This window comes from Sphaeramia orbicularis, chromosome 7 (assembly GCF_902148855.1).
Source record: "Sphaeramia orbicularis chromosome 7, fSphaOr1.1, whole genome shotgun sequence".
NCBI classification, from domain to species: Eukaryota; Metazoa; Chordata; class Actinopteri; order Kurtiformes; family Apogonidae; genus Sphaeramia; species Sphaeramia orbicularis.
Genome location: NC_043963.1, coordinates 16,626,884 through 16,647,869, shown reverse-complemented (window position 1 = coordinate 16,647,869; position 20,986 = coordinate 16,626,884). Strand labels below are relative to the sequence as shown.

At 36.3% G+C, this 20,986-nt stretch overlaps 1 protein-coding gene across 2 annotated transcripts in view; it reads right to left on the bottom strand.

Annotated features, from left to right (window-relative positions):
- Window positions 1-15,434, bottom strand: part of sema3bl (sema domain, immunoglobulin domain (Ig), short basic domain, secreted, (semaphorin) 3bl) — a 158,346-nt gene extending 142,912 nt beyond the window's left edge. For both annotated transcript variants that reach the window (XM_030139526.1, XM_030139527.1), the window contains exon 1: window positions 15,058-15,434. In XM_030139526.1, coding sequence (XP_029995386.1) covers window positions 15,058-15,163 — 106 coding nt within the window. In that variant the 5' untranslated portion in view covers window positions 15,164-15,434. The remainder of the gene's footprint in view (window positions 1-15,057) is intronic.
- Window positions 15,435-20,986: the final 5,552 nt, after the last annotated feature.

Sequence of the window (20,986 nt, the reverse complement as noted above, 5' to 3'; positions counted from 1 at the left end):
TTTTATCTACCCCCTCTGGTATTTCCATCTCCGTCTTTTATTCTTCCTTCATTCACTCTCCTCTTTTTTTTTTTCTTCCTTAACATCCAACTCTTTCGCGGACATATCATTTGTTTTCTGTCCACATTCACAGATCTTTCATTCATTACCTCCTTCGCTTTCACCTCTGTCCTCTTCTCTGTTCTTAGAAATTCATTCATGTTTCCTCTCTTTCACGGACATTCCCCTCTTCCATTCATCTCCAGCCCGTTGATTCATGCCAGCATTAGGGGCACATGTTTTAATTCACAGACTTGTTCTGGTTCAGGCAGCTGAACTCTGTACAGACCCTCATGCATTGACCTTTGAGGGTATCAGCGAAGTGTTTATCTCAACGTGTTTTGAAGTAAAGTTAAGCCATTTGAATCCCACTGGGGTTTATCAAGCTCTGCTGAGTTTTCCAGGGGTGTTGGGTGCATTTCCCAGTTTACCCTGTGAAAAATAGTAGGTGTTTATCTAAAAATAGTCCTGCCTTTTTGCAGTCTGTACGCTGGACTTTGGCTATTCTTTAAAGAAGCGCAAGGGGGTTTCTCTGTACACATAAATAAATAAATAAATAAATAAATACAAAATGAAATAAAAATAAATAAAATAAAATGTATAAATAAATAAATAAGGGTACTTCTTTGAAACTGTGTACATTGAGTGTAATAAAAGATAAATTTAGACATATTTCCCCTAGGGATGTACCTAATGATGACCTCAGATAAATGCAAAAAAAAACAAAACTAGAAAAGCACTTGGAGAGCGCAGACCTCCACCAAGGCAGAGCATTCATCACCAAAATTTAATCATTTGTTCCTTGTGCCAGTATCAACATTTCCTGAAAATTTCATGAAAATCAAAACTTTTTTAGTTATCTTGCTAACAAACAAACAAACAAACAAACCCTGAATAAAACAACCTCTTTGGCAGAGGTAAGTATAGTCTTGCTTTGAGCCATCCCAAAATTAATAAATTTTTTGTCAAATATTTGGGCCAAAAATAGGACCAAAATTGGGAAAGGGAAAGCTACCTAGGTGTCAGTGCATTTGATCTGGAAAACATGGCTTGAAATGGTCTTATATACCACAATAAATAAAGACACTGTGTTAAATTTGATGATCCTAGTGGTTTTTCTAATCCAGACATGTGGGTTTTTCATGAATTGGCAGTCTCATTCCAGGTTTTGTATGTAACCCATCGTGTCCACTTAAGTTACATGCAGAACCTGCCCAGTTAAATGCATATAAAGCGCGAGTGATTTTGCAACCGTAGTCATTTTTGTGAAACACTCTGTCTTGCACAATTAGTTCAATTCCCAAAACAAAATATACCTGTGAAAGAATAAAAAGATACTCAAAAAAATACTAGCACGTAATTTTCGTGTCTTTTTTACTGTGTTACATGCAGATTTTTGTATTAAATATAATGAAAAATAATATAAAAATGTGTTTTATCTGAAAAATAGTTTCTCTTTTATCTCAGTAAATATCCATATTTAAAATAGACCCAAAGTGCTTCCAAACTTGCTTCATAACATTAGTCTACATCTGGTTGGAATTTTTAGCCCCCATGTCCTGTTTTTAGGACCAGTTTCATAGAAGCACCCATAAATAAATAAATAAGTATAAAAATAAAAATAAAAACAAGTCCTGACCCATTTGTATCAGTGACGACTCCAGCATCTTTGTGAAGGTCAGTTTATACTAGAATAAATCAGTACAGCTGCAGGAAAAAAAAAAAAATCAAGAGAGCAGTATTTAACATTGTCATGGCATACTTGAAGTTTGCATCTTTCATATTTTAAGGTGAATGTCATAAGTGAAGGGTCTTTGCTTGGCGTTTCAAATAAAAGATGAAGTTTTCAGAGGTTTTCTTATCTCGGAGATCCATTTTCTTACTTGACATCTTTTTCTTTTCCATGTTCCCTTTCCTTTCTTCTTCCTTCAATCATGCGATGCACATATTCTCTTCTCACTCCAGCTTCCTCTCCATCTGTGTTCTCTGATCTGGCTTTGAGCTTATCTCAATCCTTCTTCCCGTCTCTCACATCCACTGTCAATTTTCTCTCACCCTGTCTCTAATTTCTCCATCTGTGCGTCGTCTGTGATGTGTCCACGCCGCCGTCTCAGATGAGACGCTGTTGACACGACACACAAGTGACACATGACGCGCAGATGTCTGTGTCGGATAAAACAGCCCTGTCTTTTTCAGACATACGATCACAACTAGACCATTTATCTCCCAGGTGTCAAACATACGGCCTGTGGGCCAAAACCGACCCACCAAAGAGCCCGATCTGGACTGTGGATGAATTTGTGGAATACAAAAAATACACTGAAGATATTAACAATCAAGGACGTTAACTCATTTTAGTTCAGGGGTAACATACAGACAAATTGGGGTTAGTTTGTCTTTGTTTGGGAAAGGAAAGTTTGGAAATGTGAAGATTTTTATGTAATTTTACTTTTTTTACACTAAAACAAAGTGAACAAGAAAAGCATTTGGAGAGCACAGACCTCCGCCAAGACAGACCACCCCCCCACACACACCCCCGATCACCACCAAAATTTAATCATTTCTTCCTTGTGCCAGTATCAACATTTCCTGAAAATTTCATGAAAATCCGTCATAACTTTTTGAGTTATCTTGCTACCAAACAAACACGCACGCAAACACACAAAGCGAAGTGATCACAATACCTCCTGACAGAGGTAATAACCTGAACAAATATGAACAACCTGAAATGTCTGGACAGAAGTAAGTGTAATTTTACCAGTATTATGCATGTTACTAAATATTTTGTGTATTTGTAAATCCACTGTGATCTGTAAGTTGTAATGTCCAATCCAATCCATTTTAATTTATAAAGCACAAATTTAAACAAGAAAAGCACTCTGAGAGCGCAGACCTCCACCAAGACAGATCTGCCCCCCCTCATGTTTGTTTGTTTGTTTGTTTGTTAGCAAGATAGCTCAAGAAGTTATGGACGGATTTTCATGAAATTTTCAGGAAATGTTGATACTGGCACAAGGAAGAAATGATAAAATTTTGGTGGTGATTGGGGGTAGGGGGGCCCACGAGGGGGCCCCACTGATCGGCCTTGGCGGAGGTCTGCGCTGTCTTTTCTAGAGTAGCACTCGGAGAGCGCAGACCTCCGCCAAGGCCAATCAGTGCCCCCCCCCCCATTTCATTTCTTCCTTGTGCCAGTATCAACATTTCCTGAAAATTTCATGAAAATCCATCTGTAACTTTTTGAGTTATCTTGCTAACAAACAAACAAAAAACGCACGCACACAAAGCAAAGCGATCACAATATCTCCTGGTGGAGGTAATAAACACAAAGGTTTCCAAAGTTCTGTACACTAAAATAAACACAATTAAAACACGATAACAACACAATAAAAACATAAAATACTAAGATAGAAACCCAATGAAACATAATAAATAAATAAATAAATAGACTGACCACCCCAGATAAAATATCCATGCATGTAAAATCAACAGCCTACATGGTGTGAAAAGCCAAAGAGAAGAGGTGGGTTTTAAGAAGAGTTTTAAAATTAGACAGTGAGGAGGCCTGTCTAATGTGCAGTGGCAGTTCATTGGAGCTGTGACAGAAAACGCTGGGTCCCCTCTGAGCTTCAGCCTCGTTTTGGGAACCCTCAGGAGCAGCTGGTCAGCTGACCTGAGAGATCGGTTGGGTGTGTAGGGATACAGAAACTCAGACAGGTACAATGGGGCAATACCTTTTAGACATTTAAAAGCAAATAAAAGAATTTTAAAGCGAATTCTAAAATGGATGGGTAGCCAGTGGAGTGAAACTAAAATCGGTGAAATGTGCTCAAACTTTCTTGTGCCAGTTTAAAGACGTGCAGCTGCGTTCCGAACCAGTTGAAGACGTACAAAGACGAAGATGTACAGGTGTAAATGAGAAGCTGAGGCATAATACTGTTAAAATTTCACTTATTTTTCTTAAGGATTGTCAGTTTTTTCATAGTTGTTGATGTTAGTCACACTTTTTTAAAGGATAGATGTCCAACAAGTGCTCAGCATCAATGGGAACTCCTTCAAGACTGTTGGAAAACATTTCAAGTGACTACCTCATGAAGTTCACCTAGAGAATGCCAAGAATGTGCAAAGCAGTAAGAAAAGCAAAAGGTGGCAATTTTGAAGAATCTAAAACATAAAACATGTTTTGAGTTATGTCACACTTTAACTACATAATTCCACGTCTTCATTCATAGTTTTGAATCTACGATGTAAATAGTCATGAAAATAAAGAAAAAGCTGGTGAATCTAAACTTTTGACTGGTAGTGTAATTTTACATTTTTCACTCAAAACACAGAGAAAACTTTGGAGTTGACATGATTCGTAGGTTAGATCTTTTTATTCACGAAAGCATATCCATAATCTCCCCATGTCAGTGCATGTTTCACCTGTTTTAACTGTTTTTTAAATGTTCTATTTGCTTTCTATTTTTATTTTCTTGACTTCCCTTTTAATCGTATTTATTGTACCCTGCCTGTAGCACTTTGAGGTTTTCAGATAAAAATGTAAAGTGCATTGCAAATAAAATTTATTATTATTATTATTATTATTATTATTATTATTATTATTATTATTATTATTATTATTATTATTATTATGTTACTGGTCCGGCCCAGTTGAGATCATATTGGGCCGTACATGTGGCCCATGAACTAAAATGAGTTCAACACCCCTGAATTAACTGCACCAGGTCATTCTATATTGATGTCTATATCAAAAGCCGTACATCTGCACATGCTGCGCTTGATCTACACCCACACAAACACAGAGGCACATAAATGCTCCACTGTAGATCTCAAACGCCTACGAACTCCCTCCTCTGCGCTCACAGATGTAGACAGACAACAAACCCATTTTTTCTGGAACACATACACACTATCTGTGCCTCTTCACCCCTCACATCATGTCCGAGGTGTCAGAAACATGCAGTTTGTTTCCTCTGTCAGCAGGTCGACATACCAGACAGAAAAGCTCTCACTGTGTCTCTGTGGTCTCCAAAATAAATACGGTGAATTTCCAAAAGGAACAAACCCATTTGTGTCTTCGGTTGCACTCAAGGGGCAACAGCAGCAGCTTTGAAAGTGGAGAATCACAGAGTGTAATACCACCGATGGCCACTAGAGGCTGGCTCCCAAAAAGTGTTGCTTTAATAAACTTACACTGAAGTTCTCTTTAAAAATACAACATTTTCCAGGAGTCATTCTGGTTTCATTTGCCTAATATAGAAGAGTAGTGGGATGGTCATTTTGTAAATTACTGCTCCATTAATGAGACTTTTATTTGATTCGATTTGATTTGATTTTTTTATTTTATTAATGAGACTTTTAGACGTCTGTGTAGGTTCTCATTTACCCAGGTCATCATTCTTCTTGGTAGTTCTTCTCAGTTCAACTGAACCTAAACCAGTCCAGTTAAACAGAAAAGAACTACCAAGCAGACTTTTAGATCTAACAGAAGGATTTGATTGATAGGTGTGATTGACAGCTCACTGCCTCCTGAGCCAAACATTCACAGGTTCTAGTTATTTTATTGTATTTAAATGGTTTATCTGAAAATGACATTAATCAACAATACTTTAAATTCACTAATTCACCAAAACTACTTCTTCTTCTTCTTGTCTCTAAACAGATTTTACAGTGTCTCCAAAAAAACAATATTAACGTTACAATTACTCCGATCATTTATAAGCTTGTATAATTACTAATAAAAGATCAGTATTGACGCTAATAAAAACATTATTTGAAATACCCATAAACTATATTTTCATGTACTAATTAATACTTTTTCTCTGGCAAGGAGTTCTATTGAAGTTACGTTTATTGTAGTTATGCTAACATAACTTACACAAACAAGATCATCAAATCAAATGTAAAAGGTGGTTTCAATAACCTGTGATGGCAACGACAAAAACACAAACTCAAGGCTTCAAAACAATTATCTGACAATGAGTGGTATCATTGTTTCTACATCCACCTCATACACAGTCTGTGGTTAGACTTTGGTATTTAATTTATCCCACAATATGGAATTCAGTGTGTTTTTCTACAAAATGTTGACTTTTGCATGTCAGATGTGGATATATCTTTAGTTGTATATTGAAACATATACTTCTACAATTCACAAAAATGCATATTCGCTATTAAAATAGAGCAGCGCAAAACTTTCAATAAAATACACAAGTTATACTATCTGCAATAAATCACACCTAGAAAAACTCTGTACCAAGGTGTAAAGTACATAAATCAAATCACTGCTGCTGTTGATATTAGAGAAATCAGTGGAAAAGTAAAATAAATAAGATTTTTTTAAAAGAGGAGGAAGGGAAAAAGCTCAACCGCAGCAAACTAAACAAATTCCTAGAATCAGTCAGAATAACCTCTGTCTTCTCCACTGTTACTTCAGTCAAAATACAATACGTCTGCATTGTTTCCTCAGATATTGAGACATGTTGCAGATCTATATACAGCGTTTTAGTGAGTAAATCCGGAACTCAACTGTAGAAAATTAGATCATTTAAAGTTTTCAAATCGTATAAATATGTCATCGTCTTCTCTTTGCTCTGTCTTCATCTCTTACATCTACAACCATTTACCAGACTTATTCAGCTGGAGCTCCATTGTTTCTTTACTGTCTCTTATCATGTTGACATTTGTTTGTTTTTTTTTCACTTTGGCTTATCATTTTATTAAGCTATTTGGCCTATTATTCATGTACCGTAAACTTTTAAAAATTGGCCATAGAGACCCAGGCTAAAGTTCACCTTGACCAAGTATTAAGAACTTACACAAACACTGATATTTTAACATATGTCAACCATTACTAAACCAGTAAAACATGTAAAAGCTTCACTTCTTTCCAATATTTCTTATTGTAACTTACGCACATGCCTGTGAAAAAAGCATGTGTGGGTTCGATGCCAGTTGGCCTGGCGACTAAACCTTTGCATTTCTCTCTTTTGTTTCCTCTTTTCATTTCCTACGCTGGTTTTCAGATCAGCCCTGAAATCTGGGAATACTTAACTCGCGGAAAAAAAGGAAAGACTGCAGTGTTCTGAGCTATTACAAGAAGCAGTGAGGGAGTGAGGGATGCAAATGGAAGAAAGATGAAAAAGGATGCAGGAAAAGAGAAATAGAGCGAAAGGATGAAAGGATGGGAAACGCCCGACGTTTCAGCAGCTCCGGAGCCTCCCGTTGACAGATTACCTCGCTCCGCCTAAGAACAACTAACACCCGTCTGCATATCAGCATCTGGGCAACGCCGACTGAGAAAACAAACTCATTAATTCACAGCCTGTAAGTGAAAACAAACAGAAACCTTCACTGTGAGAACTAATGCAATCTGATCAAAATAGGACGCTGATGTGTGCCTTTGTGATTTCAAGTGCAAACCCGCCTTCAAGGAGACCAAATGAATATTGTATTAGAGTTGGTGAGTAAAGTCAGTGCTCTCATGTGTGTATGTGTGTGTGTGTGCATAAAAACAATGGATGAGGAAAAAGCAGGCAGATTGAGGGTAAAGACAAAAACGAATGAAAGACAGAGAGAGATGCATGATGGGAGGTTGGTATAGATGCTTTGCAGAGGCCTGGGAGTTCAGCCAAACACACAAACATCAACCGCCTGGATGCTGCAACGTCAACGACTCAGACACGAACACACACTCATTCTCAGTCCCGCTGTCGACAGCTTGAACTAGGATTTTCTAAGACTTTGCATTAATGTCCAATCAATAGCGCACAGTAAAGTCTCAGAAAAAAAGTACAAATCACTAGAAGGCAGGGTCAACAATAGGTCAAACACTTTTAAGGATATTTGAATTTTGTTGCAATTTCAACCCCATCACTTGGAAAATTTGTATATTTCAACAAATCAAGGATAAATGTAATATCAAGAGGATTTTTGGTGTTTCTTCATGACACAGGTACTGTTTGATCCAGGACTTTGGAGATTACAGTTTTTCTTTCATAAGATTTTAGGTTTGGGAAATAAAAGTACTTGGAAATATTTTTGCTTTACATTTAATGGTGTTTTAATCATTTTTTTGCAGACATTTTCTATAGTAATATGGTTCTACGTAGTACTGATATTCCAAACTATCAACAGCAGGGTTAAGTCTCACACCAGAACACACTTATTTCTACCAAAACCACCACAAATCTATGCTATGTATCCACAGACTGTATCACTCACTGAATAAAGTATAAAGCCCATTGTTTAGACATATCTGTATTGTGGCATCATCAAGTTTTCCTCTTAAAATTAAAACTCATGGCTGCATATTTTGACAGTCGGTCAAAATAACACTAGTTTCTTTTCCATTGACCCCCAAATTGCTCCACAATTTTGCCAAAACTCTCATTTTTCGATTAAAAGTTTGTGCGCTGGCAAGAGGTGGTTTTTCAGGCGTAGTGAAATTGGTATATCACGCAAAACTGCAATGGAAAGACCGTTTTCCGCAACTACAGTCATGTGAATTTAAATAAATCAGCTGTTGATGAACGTTACAACAAGCTTAAATGGGCAGGTTCTGCATGTCACACCAGTGGACACGATGGGTTACACACAAAACCTGAAAGTAACTTGCACAAAAAAATTTGCCTAATGGAAAAACCACAATTTTGCCAAAACTCTCATTTTTTGATTAAAAGTTTTTGCACTGGCAAGAGGTGGTTTTTCAGGCGTTGTGAAATTGGACTAATTATGCAAGGCACAGTGTTTCACAAAAATGACTGCTGTTGCAAAATCATTCGCAATTTATTTGTGTTTAAATGGGCAAGTTCTGCATGTAACGCCAGTGGACACGACAGGTTACACACGAAACCCGAATATATAACTTGCACAAAAAAATTTGCCTAATAGAAAAACCACAAGTTTGCCAAACTCTCATTTTTCAATTAAAAGTTTGTGCACTGGCAAGAGGTGGTTTTTCAGATGTAGTGAAATTGGTATATCACGCAAAACTGCAATCGAAAGACCTTTTTCTGCAACTAGAGTCACGTGAATTTAAAAAAATCGGCTGTTGATGAACGTTACAGTAAGCAAAGAAAAAGAGTTTTAAAAGAAACATGTCCCGGTATGTGTGGACACACCAGGAAACCCAATCATTTCTTAATTTAGCACAGGATCGAGGGGTAATATATAATAATAATGAATGTATCTGTAAATCAACATATTTACATTTGTCGCCATATTTATGGAATGACTTCTCATGTTATCTCGCGATAATAAATTAACAAATCATTGTATTTGTGATTTAATAGAAAAACGGACATTACGCACTTCTGTTTTTTTGACATTTAGTAAATATCAGTAAAGTTTTGCACATATGTCCAATGGAAAAGCCACCGCTGTCTTATAATCTTTGTGTGCTGTGCACTAATCACCTGTTTCCTGTACAGTTTGTGTTGTCAATAGCTGAACTAAAGATCTCTTTGGAATCATCCAAACAAGGTCAGAACTGTCACAGTTTAGTCTGAACCGTGGATCAACAAACAGCAATTTAGCAAAAATAATAACATCATATAATAACTTCATACCTTCATAAGCCTCATAATCAAACTCACCCATGTAGAAGAAACATCCACGGCAGGGTTAAACACTGTCATTTTATCATCAAACTCCATTCTTTTCATTTAAATCTGTGTCCAGTGGTGAGACACAACAACAGTGCCTCTGACTTTTATCACTTTGTCACTTCCTTTGACTCCAAAAGGGGAGTTTTTGTCACCATAGCAGACCAGCAGAGTGACTCACTACTCCCTCTAGTGATTACATAAAATCATCCAGCCATCGGTGTAAATCTGTTCAGATCATGTCTCCACAATACAATACACTGACATTAACATAGTGTCAATACAAAGAGTCCACCATGTTGTATTTTTATAAAATATTTCATTTTCTCCCTTCTCCCTGCTATCTCTGACTGCTCATACTGTTTATCTCTGACAGTTTTGCTCATTAACATCTCACTTATCTCAGGCAGTTTTGCACATGCTGTGCACCGTTTACTTCCGACAATTTGCACAATTGCCAGATGCTGCACATTATATAATTTTTTTTTTTTTCTCTTGGTAATAGTAGTTTATATTTTTATATTCTTATGCTCTTCTCTTGTGGCATTCAGTGTGGACGGCAAAGTAAGATTTTCATTGAACAGGGAAACTTGTTTCTTTACTGTACACATGATAATAAACACTTTGAATCTTGAATTTTTTGGATTTAACACCAGTAGCATCCATATATAGGCCTATGCATAAATATATATGTGCATGTATATGGGTGTTTCTATGAAACTGGTCCTAAAAACAGGACAGAGGGGCTAAAAATTCAAACCAGATGTAGACTAATGTTATGAAGCAAGTTTGGAAGCACTTTGGGTCTATTTTAAAAATAAATACTTACTGAGATAAAAGAAAAACAATTTTTCAGATAAAACACTTTTATATTACTTTACATTATGTTTAATACAAAAATCCACATGTAACACAGTAAAAAGGACATGAAGTTGTTTTTTTTTAATCTCTCTCTATTCTCTCACAGGTACATTTTGGGAATTGAACTAATTATACAAGGCAGAGTGTTTCACAAAAATGACTGCTGTTGCAAAATCAGTCGTGATTTATGTGTGTTTAAATGGGCAGGTTCCGCATGTAACGCCAGTGGACACGATGGGTTACATACAAAACCTGGAATGAGACTGAGATTCATGAAAACCCTACATGTCTGGATTAGATAAACCACTAGGATCATCAAATTTAACTCAGTGTCTTTATTTATAGTGCTATATAAGACCATTTACAGCCATGTTTTCCAGATCAAATGCACTGACACCTAGGTAGCTTTTCTTGTCCCAACTTTGGTCCTATTTTTGGCCCCAATATTTTATTAAAAATGCATTAATTTTGGGATGGCTCAGAGCAAGAGTGTAATTTTTTTTTGCATTCATCTGAGGTCATCATTAGGTACATCCTGGGGGGAAATATGTCCAAATTTCTCTTTAATTATTGGACCTAAAAAAGCTGGAAAAGTGCCAGATACCAAAATGTACCCAGTTTAGAAGCACCCACATGTATTAATCCTTTGCAAAAACACACAATAATAACTCTTAATGCAAGTGACTGGATGGAAAACTGCAATTTTAAAGACATCTCACTTCAAACACATCACAATATATCCACACACTACCATAATGTCTTAAACAAAATAAACTAACCATGGAGGAACAAGTGTACGCACAATAAACCAAACGCCACATTAGCTACAAATCATCAAATCAGCGTTAATGGGATGTTTGATTTTAATGGCAGAAGACGAGAGCAGTACAAGTATGTTAACAGTTTAGAGGTTAAAATGGGCTTGTTCCTGCTGAAACCTCCAGCCACTAATTGATTGAAATGAGATAATGACAGCTTTTCCTGTTGCTAAATTACCTCTACATCCTCCCGGGAATACAAACACCCTGTGGGCTCCTCCGGGTTATTATGGGAAAAAGGATGAGGTAGGAAGAGACAGACGGATGGAGGGAGAAGGAAAACACCGAGGTGAGAAGGTAGAGTTAAGACAAAAGACACGTTAATGGAATAAAAAGTGGTTTATCTTTGATACACGTGCACATGAGAAATTAATTAATGGGGAAGATATGACCAAAAAGAGGGTCAGATTGGAGGTCGTCTACACAGGAAACAGCGAACCGCTTCTTCACTAATGAGAATCTTATAGGCAGGGCTTCTTCCCACAGTCCTCATGGTGCTCGCAAAATGGAAACTGATGCTTTTTCAATGAAGTAATCAAAAAAAAAACGTTATTTAAAAAGAAGCTATCTATGTAGGATGATTACTTTTAACTCTAATATTTGTCCTGGGCATGACTTGATGATGATAATTAACTATTACTAACTGTTTTGCTGGATTTTTACATGTATTTTGTGGTGCTGATGGATAAAATACATGTTCATTTTCCATTATAATATAAACCTGACTGAAATGAAAAGAATGAGTGACAAATAAGAGACAAAAGTGACTAATAATTAAGATAACTCAGATGATATTTGGATGCATGAGGGTCAATTTAAAATATAATGTAAAAAATGTTGCAAAATCACTACTTTACACAAGCAAAGCAGAAAAAAACATCAGCAGAATGAAGATGCTGATAATGTCGCTCATTCTTAAAGCGTGAACCAGATGTTGGTCTTGCTCATTTCAGTCTGCACAAGGCACTAAAGTAAAGCTCATAGGGTCAATTACAGGGTTAAAACCCCTAAGAGCATAGATATGTTCGACAAATTTCATGGTAATTTGTCCATTATGAGATATTTTGCATTCAGAGTTGATATTTTGGCCTAAAGGTGAAGCTTTAAGGTAAAAGTTAAATATTTCATCTGTATAAGACATGAGGATTTATCATCTTTATTGTGTAAATGCAGAAAATGTATCTAGTTTTCAAGTTTTGGTATTATAGAAGAATTATACACACCTAAAAACAAAGGACATTTTTCAATCAAGACAGCATGATTACTATAAAAAAAAACAAAAGCATGCACTGATCATATCTGAACTCCATGTGTCTGCATTTCAGCTCTGTAACCTTGTCGCCTCAGATTGCATTGAAGAAAAAGCCCACTTTCTTTATCAGTAAGCATCTCTCTACATGTCTCGCCTTCCCTCTGAGCTGGATTTCCAGTCCAACCAACACAGGAAGACCAGTATGTGCTCAGACGGTGACTTTTATCCCAAAAAATAGAGCTGAAGGGGAGGAAATCCTGTGTGATATCTACTGATGATGATTGCAGACCCACTTTGGCCTCTGAGACACGAAACAATGAGCAGCACACACACACACACACACAGTGGGTCCTTTACTGCCTTATTATCATTAAACCTGGGTGAGTCATGGGAAGAACAGGGTGAAAAAGGGGAGAAAAGTGCAAAAAGAACAAATAAAAGATCTGATTTATCCAACCGTCTGATAAAATCTATTTAATTCTACACTGTTTTAAGTTTAACCCTTTCATGCATAATGGTCACTACAGTGGACAGCTATTCTACAGCTGTTCTCTTGTATATACATGGGTTTTGTTGTTTTAGTTTAGTTTCGTATCATCCAACACAACACCATCCCATACATTGCAATTCATACCATTATTGTAACTTTGCTGTTCTTTATAAACCTGATCTGCAGAAATATGTTTTAGTGTAAATCAATAGCTAATTGTTCTTGGACTGTAATTATAAGTTTTCATAGTCAAAAAGTGTTTTTTTGTTGTTGTTTTTTTTGCAAATTATCTCCATGAAGTGAGTAATAACAAGTATTAGAGTATGTTAAAATGTTTGAAAACATCAGATTAGCTGCATGAAAAATGGTTTTATTTCATAGTTTTCACTTTCTGAAGATGGGTTTTAACCCTTTCATGCATACTGGTCACTACGGTGGACAGCTATTCTACAGCTGTTCTCTTCTATATTCATAGACTTTGTTGTCCTTTTTGTTTTTTTGTTTTGTTTTGTTTTTTTTACACATATCTTTATTAAAGTTTTAAGACACTACATATCTTTTCTGGCATGAATTGGTAACATTATGTAGATCTCTCCTGAGCATAAACCCCCAGAATCATAAGCCCTCCCCATAGTTTTCACACAATTTATCAGTAAATACATGTTTCTGTGCACCAAAAATTAAACACATGGTGTCCAGTTGAGTGGACATTTTTGCAACTTCATGAAAAATAGGTTCATAAGAATTTTTTTTTTTCATTATTGTTTATCATGTTTTTTGTTTGTTTGTTTGTTTGTTTGTTTTTTGTTTTTTAATTTTTTTGGATTATTTTTATTTTATTTATTTATTTTTATTTATTTTTCAGAAGAAAATTTTCAATCGCATTGTTTGTTTTTTTTTCATGCCTAAAGAGGAATAAAAACACTCAGGAAAAAATTTTGATTAAGGTTCTCATGATTCGTGCATGAAAGGGTTAAATACATGTATTTTTTGCCTCAAAAATTAAACGCATGGTGTCCAGCTGAGTGGACATTTTTGTAACTCCATGAAAAATAGGTTCATTAAAAAAAAAAAAAAATCAATTGCATTGTTTTTTTCATACCTAAAAAGGAATAAAAGCACTCAGGAAAAAAAAAAAAAATCTCGACTGAGGTTCTCATAATTCATGCATGAAAGGGTTAAAGGTTATTATCAACTGTTAAACAGCTTCATCTTTTGACAGTAACTCCAACATCAGGAGAACACATGACGCATGCGTCCTTCTTATCCTTCACTAATACTTCATAATGACCTTATCAACCAGATAATAACTGATAATTATGTAACATCCTTCCTTAATCCTGTTAATATGTTGCTGTAGGTGGAGGTATTTAGTTGCGGTTGCCGTTTCCAATAAACTTTTTTCTAACGACACGATCGCACCCCGGCGTCTCCAACCGCAGAGGGATGAACCTCCGCCAAAACCTCCTCCGGCTGGACACCCCGCCTGCGTTCCTGCGCTGTATCATCCTGGAAAAACAGCAAATTAACCTACGCCTGTCTCCTAAAAACACACAACCTCTCAAAAAAACAGTAGCCAAAAAAAAAAAAAAAAAGAAAAGAAAACGCCAACCCGGATTTTACGCTTCCAGCTCAGACCACCGCGAAGTGGGGAAGGAATAAGGAATAGTTGGGAAGAAAAATACGCACGGGTGAGAATGAAATTAAGCTTTTAAAGTTGGTTGGGGAAAAGGTGTAAAGTTGGATGATTTAGTGGAACGACAGATGTGTGATGGGAATGAAGGAGGGAAAGAAAATACGCGTAAAATGGTCATGATGAATTAACCACCTGCAGATAGATAGATAGATAGATAGATAGATAGATAGATAGATAGATAGATAGATAGATAGATAGATAGATAGATAGATAGATAGATAGATAGATAGATAGATAGATAGATAGATAGATAGATAGATAGATAGATAGATAGATAGATAGATTTTTTTTTTTACCTTTGTATGCCAGTCTCAGTCGCGGCACATTTAACTTGTTCGCTCCGACGGTGGTGACAAAAAGCGCAACAAGAACCGCGTTAAACAAAGGTGTAAATCCCCTCATTTTGTCACAACCAAGTCCTCCTGCTGTCTTAATTTAAACCGTGTCCACAGTAATTAATCAAAAATATTCCAAAACAGCTGGGATTAAAACTGCTGGCACCGTCCTCTCAACATTTGCGTCTCCAATAAGGTTGGTTTCTCGTGCGTAACAGGATCTGTCCCCTCCGAGGACTGACTGCCGATGAGGTGATCCGCTCCACTTTCTGTTTTGTGTTTTTTTTTTTTTTTTCTTCTACCACCCTCTCCACCTCCACCTCCACCAGCTGCCCCAACAGAAGTCTGTTTCAGTCTAAGAAAGAGAGAGAAAGAGAGAGAGAGAGACACCACGCCTCTGTACAGGAGAGAGAGAGCGCGCAGTAGCGTCCTACGACCTGCCCATTTACGCACAGGCTGTGTCCAAACAGGCGCACATGGAGACACGCTCCTAACCATGATTCACAGCGCAGTTTCCAAATCATCTGGAAGTTGAAGACTTTTAGTAAATTCCACGAAGTCTTGACAATAACATAAACAAGGAGTAATTCATGAACAATGTTTGGAGGCTGAGTTAAATTATGATGCTGCCTTCAAGGACACGAAAAGATAAACTGTTGGATTTGTTTTCAACTCATTGCCACAATAGAAAGACTGACTTTAATTCTTTGCTTCAAACAACAGTAAATGACATTTGTGTTTTGGATAAGCCTGTCCTTTAACCCTCATACCAATAACTCGACTACTGAGTGAGACCCAGAGGTTAAACCACTGCAAGAAATAAAGATCAGAGCAAAATTTAACATATTTTCACCAAAAAAAAAAGGGATTTGTAACTAATGTAATCTAATTTTGGGAAATTATAGTTTTTACCTGCATATTGTGTAAAGTAATGATAGTATTATGGAAATGTACATATTGAATCAGAATCCACAAACTCAAAACAATTGTATTGCATGTCTTATTGTTTAAAGTTTGTGGATCCTGCTGGAATTTGTGAATTTCCTGATGGATTGATAAAGTATCTAATCTAATCTAGTAGTACATGTACATGTGCGCATTATTTGTATTGTGCAGTATCTGATGGTTTAGTGACATTCATTGCAGCCAAACACACTTTGGAGCTCAGAGAAAAAGAGCAAATGTCTTGTTAAGAAATATTTTTTTGTTTTATATTATTTCTTTTCTTGTTTTTTTCCTCAAGAAATTTCCTCAAGAAATTTCAAAATTCACATTTTTAAGAAAAATCAGTGCAATTTTTTATTTATTTATTTATTCATTTATTTATTTATTTATTTATTTAATATTTTTTCTGACTTTATACATCATCTAACCTTAGGAAGACAGTGCACATGACAAAGCCAGTCTTGAGTTCTTTGAAATTAGTTACAAGTGTCTCCTGAGAGTGTGTGATTCTTTAATTCAGAGAAATAGCAAACATGGTATTTAATCTATTAAGCTACATCATGGCCAAAAGTTTTGCAAATTAAGTTTTATTTTTGCAAAAATCTGATGACTTTTTTTTTTTTATTCCACGTTTCTGAGTTACATTGAAGAACAATCAGTAACGTTATACAGTCGCAAAAAAAATTATTAGACCACCCCTTGTTTTCTTCAATTTCTTGTTCCTTTTAATGCCTGGTACAACTAAAGATACATTTGTTTGGACAAATATGATAAGAACAAAAATAGCTCATAAGAGTTTAATTTCAGAGCTGATGTCTATCCATTTTCCATGTTTTTCTTGATAATAACCAAAATCACTTCAGTTCTTACATCAGTATCTGTGTCATTGTACTGACAAAAACAGTGCTTTTAGACATTCCATGTTTTCTTTTCTGTCTGTTTTCGTCACATGATACACACAGGAGTTAGTACTTGATTGCATAACCATTGTTTTTGATGACTTTTGATGGTCTAATAATTCATTTTTTCCACAACTGTAGATGTTTTAAAGACTTTTATTTGCCAAATAAATTACATTTAAGCAAAGAATCCATTTGTTTTTACCAAAACTATTGGCCTGTACATATGTGGAATTGTGATCTTTTTGACATTAGTTTATAAAAGCACTTATTCAAACAGTAAAAAGACCCTTGCACACAGTCTAACAGTGACAGACCCTCATCATTCTTTTAATTTTCCTTTGTTTTGACTTATTTTATCACTTATTACTTATCTTTGTCTGATAAAGGTCTAGCACTGAAACATTGCGATTGCATTACATTGCATGGTGATTGCAAGTTAAATATTGTGCAGGACTCTTTTTGCAACTTTTGACCCATGTCTCCCTTTCATGAAATAGATGTGCAAAATAGCAGTGACCAAGTCATTAGGAACAAACTGATTTACCTGGGATATGTGGTAAAAAAAATAAACTGTATTAACCCTCGAAGACCTAAACAGCCACCAGTGACCAAAGGCATCTACTGATCTAAAATGTTTAATAATGTTTCAACCACTAAATCCTATCAATACATTTTAAAAATGCTGGTAAAATGCAGTTGGTCATCTTTTCATGGTCATTAGATATGAACCATTTCGACATTCAGAGGCTCCGTCATGAACGTGGAAATACTGTAATCATCTTCAACATTGATTCACCAGTAAAACTCATGGAGTTTTTTATAGGTGCTTGTTCTTACATTTGGCTGAAAAAGTCACTTTTGCTCCAGTGTTTTCTCTTTCTAATATAATAATAACCTTTTAAATTACTCTGAGCTGTTATGAACATCTATGTGGTTGGTAAATGAAATATAGGAAATTCCAGATTTTCACTGAAAATGTAGAAATAAAATAATAAATGGTTGAGGAATAATAAGAAAAGTTAATTTGGACATCACCACAAAAATATTTCTAGGGTGAAAAGGGTAGAAATGTCAACATGATGATGTGAGAAGACCTGCCACCGAAAGGCAAAAGACAAAATTACATACAAAGTATTACCCAGTTCTTTCTTATATACTTTTCATTTATTATGTTCTATATGTTTGCTCGTGTTCTGTTTTTTATTCTTTTTTTACTCATGCTGCTGCTGCACTGCAAATTCCCATCCCATTTTGAGATCAGTAAAGTCTATCTATATCTGCATCTAAAAGAAAATGTAAAACTGTAAAATGACGTGCATGCATCTATCTCAGTGTTTTTCAACCTTGGGGTCGGGACCCCACATGGGGTCGCCTGGAATTCAAACGGGGTCATCTGAAATTTCTAGTAATTGACAAAAAAAAAAACAACTTACTAATAAACTGTGAAGCTGAAACTGAAGCACTGTGGTTCTGTTTATCTTTCAAATGTTCATTGTGGTCGGTTTCAGATGCTGCAGCTCTTTCATAATTCATAGTTTGAGTTCTTGTTTGTTCAGTATTAATTGTCAGCCTTGTAAATCCAAGCTGGACTGACTGTACATATCCTGACCAAGGAAAATCCAATTCTCACTTTGTGCAGTAATCTACACCTGGCTTTTCTGCCTCCATCCATAATAATATACATTATGTAGATTAAATGTGTCTAAAATAAATTTTTATTTGCAACAGAGTGTAGCAAACTGTTACATTATCAAAAACAAATTAATTTTACCAAAAAAAAGTCTCTGTTTTGTATGTCTTGGGGATGTTAAAATGGGGTCACAGCCAAAATAGGGTGGGAACCACTGATCTATTGGTTTCCTCTAAGAGATCTGAGTTTGTGGCGGCTGTGGCTCAGGTGGTAGAGCGGGTCGTCCAATAACCGAAGGGTTGGAGTTTCAAATCCCGCTCTGTCCTAGTCGGTCTGTTGTGTCCTTGGGCAAGACACTTCACCCTCCTTGCCTCCAGTGCCACTCACACTGGTGTATGAATGTTTGGTGGTGGTCGGAGGGGCCGTAGGCGCAAATTGGCAGCCATGCTTCTGTCAGTCTGCCCCAGGGCAACTGTGGCTACAAATGTAGTTTACCACCACCACAGGGAGAATGTGAGAGCGAATGAATAATGGGTCAATAATGTAAAGCGCTTTGGGTGTCTAGAAAGGCGCTATATAAATCCAATCCATTATTATTATTATTATTATTATTGTTTTTGTTTTGTTTTTTTTTCCATTTAACCTTTATTTTACCAGAAAAAAATCCCATTGAGATCGATTTTTTTTTTTTTTTTTTTTGCAAGGGTGACCTGGTCAAGAAGTCTAGCTGCACACACCATACCATAATGAAAACCCGGTTCAAAGATCAGTGATAACAATAAATAAATAAATAAAAAACACAAAACAACAGATAATACTTAGGCAATAACACAAAATAATAATAAAAATTTGAATTTTTTTTTTAAAGTGCCATGTTGTTTAGATCACAAGATATTTTTTTGCTCTAAGTCCATGAGCTGCTTTAACCTCTTCAGCACCAACGGGACGTGATGAGTAGATTAATTAAGTTGTTGGGTATCTTTTCAACACCCTCCCTCCTCTGTGCTTCTATTCACCAGTGAGCCTACAAGTGAACGCAGGGGTCAGGGGGTGAGATGGAGCCATTGACGGCGTCAGAGTTACTGCAAACCGCCGTCTTTTAGGACCACTTGTTTGTACTAGAAAAGAAGCTCCCATACAACTCTGCAATCGGCCGAGAGGCTACGACGAGGGGAGGGGATGGGATGGGAGGGGGCTTAAGTGTTCACAGCGTGCTTCAGATGGCATCTTGTCTTGCAGCTTTGTTGTTTGTGCCAGAAAGAGGCTCCCATGTGAGCATCAAGTTTGGTCCCGGTGGATCAGAGTTGTGATACTAAGAGCACTCGTGTGGTTAAAACAGTTTGAAAAAAAAAAAAAAACTTGTATGAATATTTTAGAATAAAAATTTTTTTGGCATATGTGGTGATTTCCCAAGCTAGCAAGTAATGTTTACCTTTAAAGATATCCATTGTCTTATTACCTCTGCCAAGTGTAACAGCAGATGTATGTTTTCATCGGGGTTTGTCTGTCTGTCTGTCTGTCTGTTAGCAAGATAACTCAAACAGATATGGACGAATTTTGATGAAATTTTCAGGAAATGTTGATACTGGCACAAGGAACAAATTATTAAATTTAGGTGGTGATCGGGGGGGACTAGGGGGTCAGATTTAGATGAAATTTTCAGGAAATGTTGATACTGGCACAAGGAACGAATGATTAAATTTTAGTGGTTATGGGGGGGGCAGATTTTGATGAAATTTTCAGGAAATGTTGATACTGACACAAGGAACAAATGATGAAATTTTGGTGGTGATGGGGGGGTAGATTTTGATGAAATTTTCAGGAAATGTTGATACTGGCACAAGGAACAAATGATGAAATTTTGGTGATGATGGGGGGGGCAGATTTTGATGAAATTTTCAGGAAATGTTGATACTGACACAAGGAACAAATGATTAAAATTTGGTGATGGGGGGGGGGGGTGACACACACGACTGTTCTGTCTTGGTGGAAGTCTGCACTCTCCCAGTGCTTTTCTAGTTTTAGAATGTATAATACATATATGTGTATAGTGTATAATACATATATGTGTATAGTGTATAATACATATATGTCACATAAATCGGGTGCCAGAAAAACCTCAGACTGTAAAATTGTGTTTTGACCACAGAACTACAAAGACACAGTATGTCAGTGCCTGGACTCTGAATGTTTATTATGTTGTTTATTACCTTCTATAAACCAGGAAATACAGTACAGGAGATGCAGTCCAGAAAATGTGTTAATACATCACTATAAAAGTCATTAAAATTCTTTGGTATAATTACTGTAAACCTATAAATCCACGGTGCTGATACTGGGGAGCTTTCACGTCATTCCAGTGGTTTTATGCTTCTTGAAATTAAGACCATGTTCCGAGTAAAGACGGAGTTTA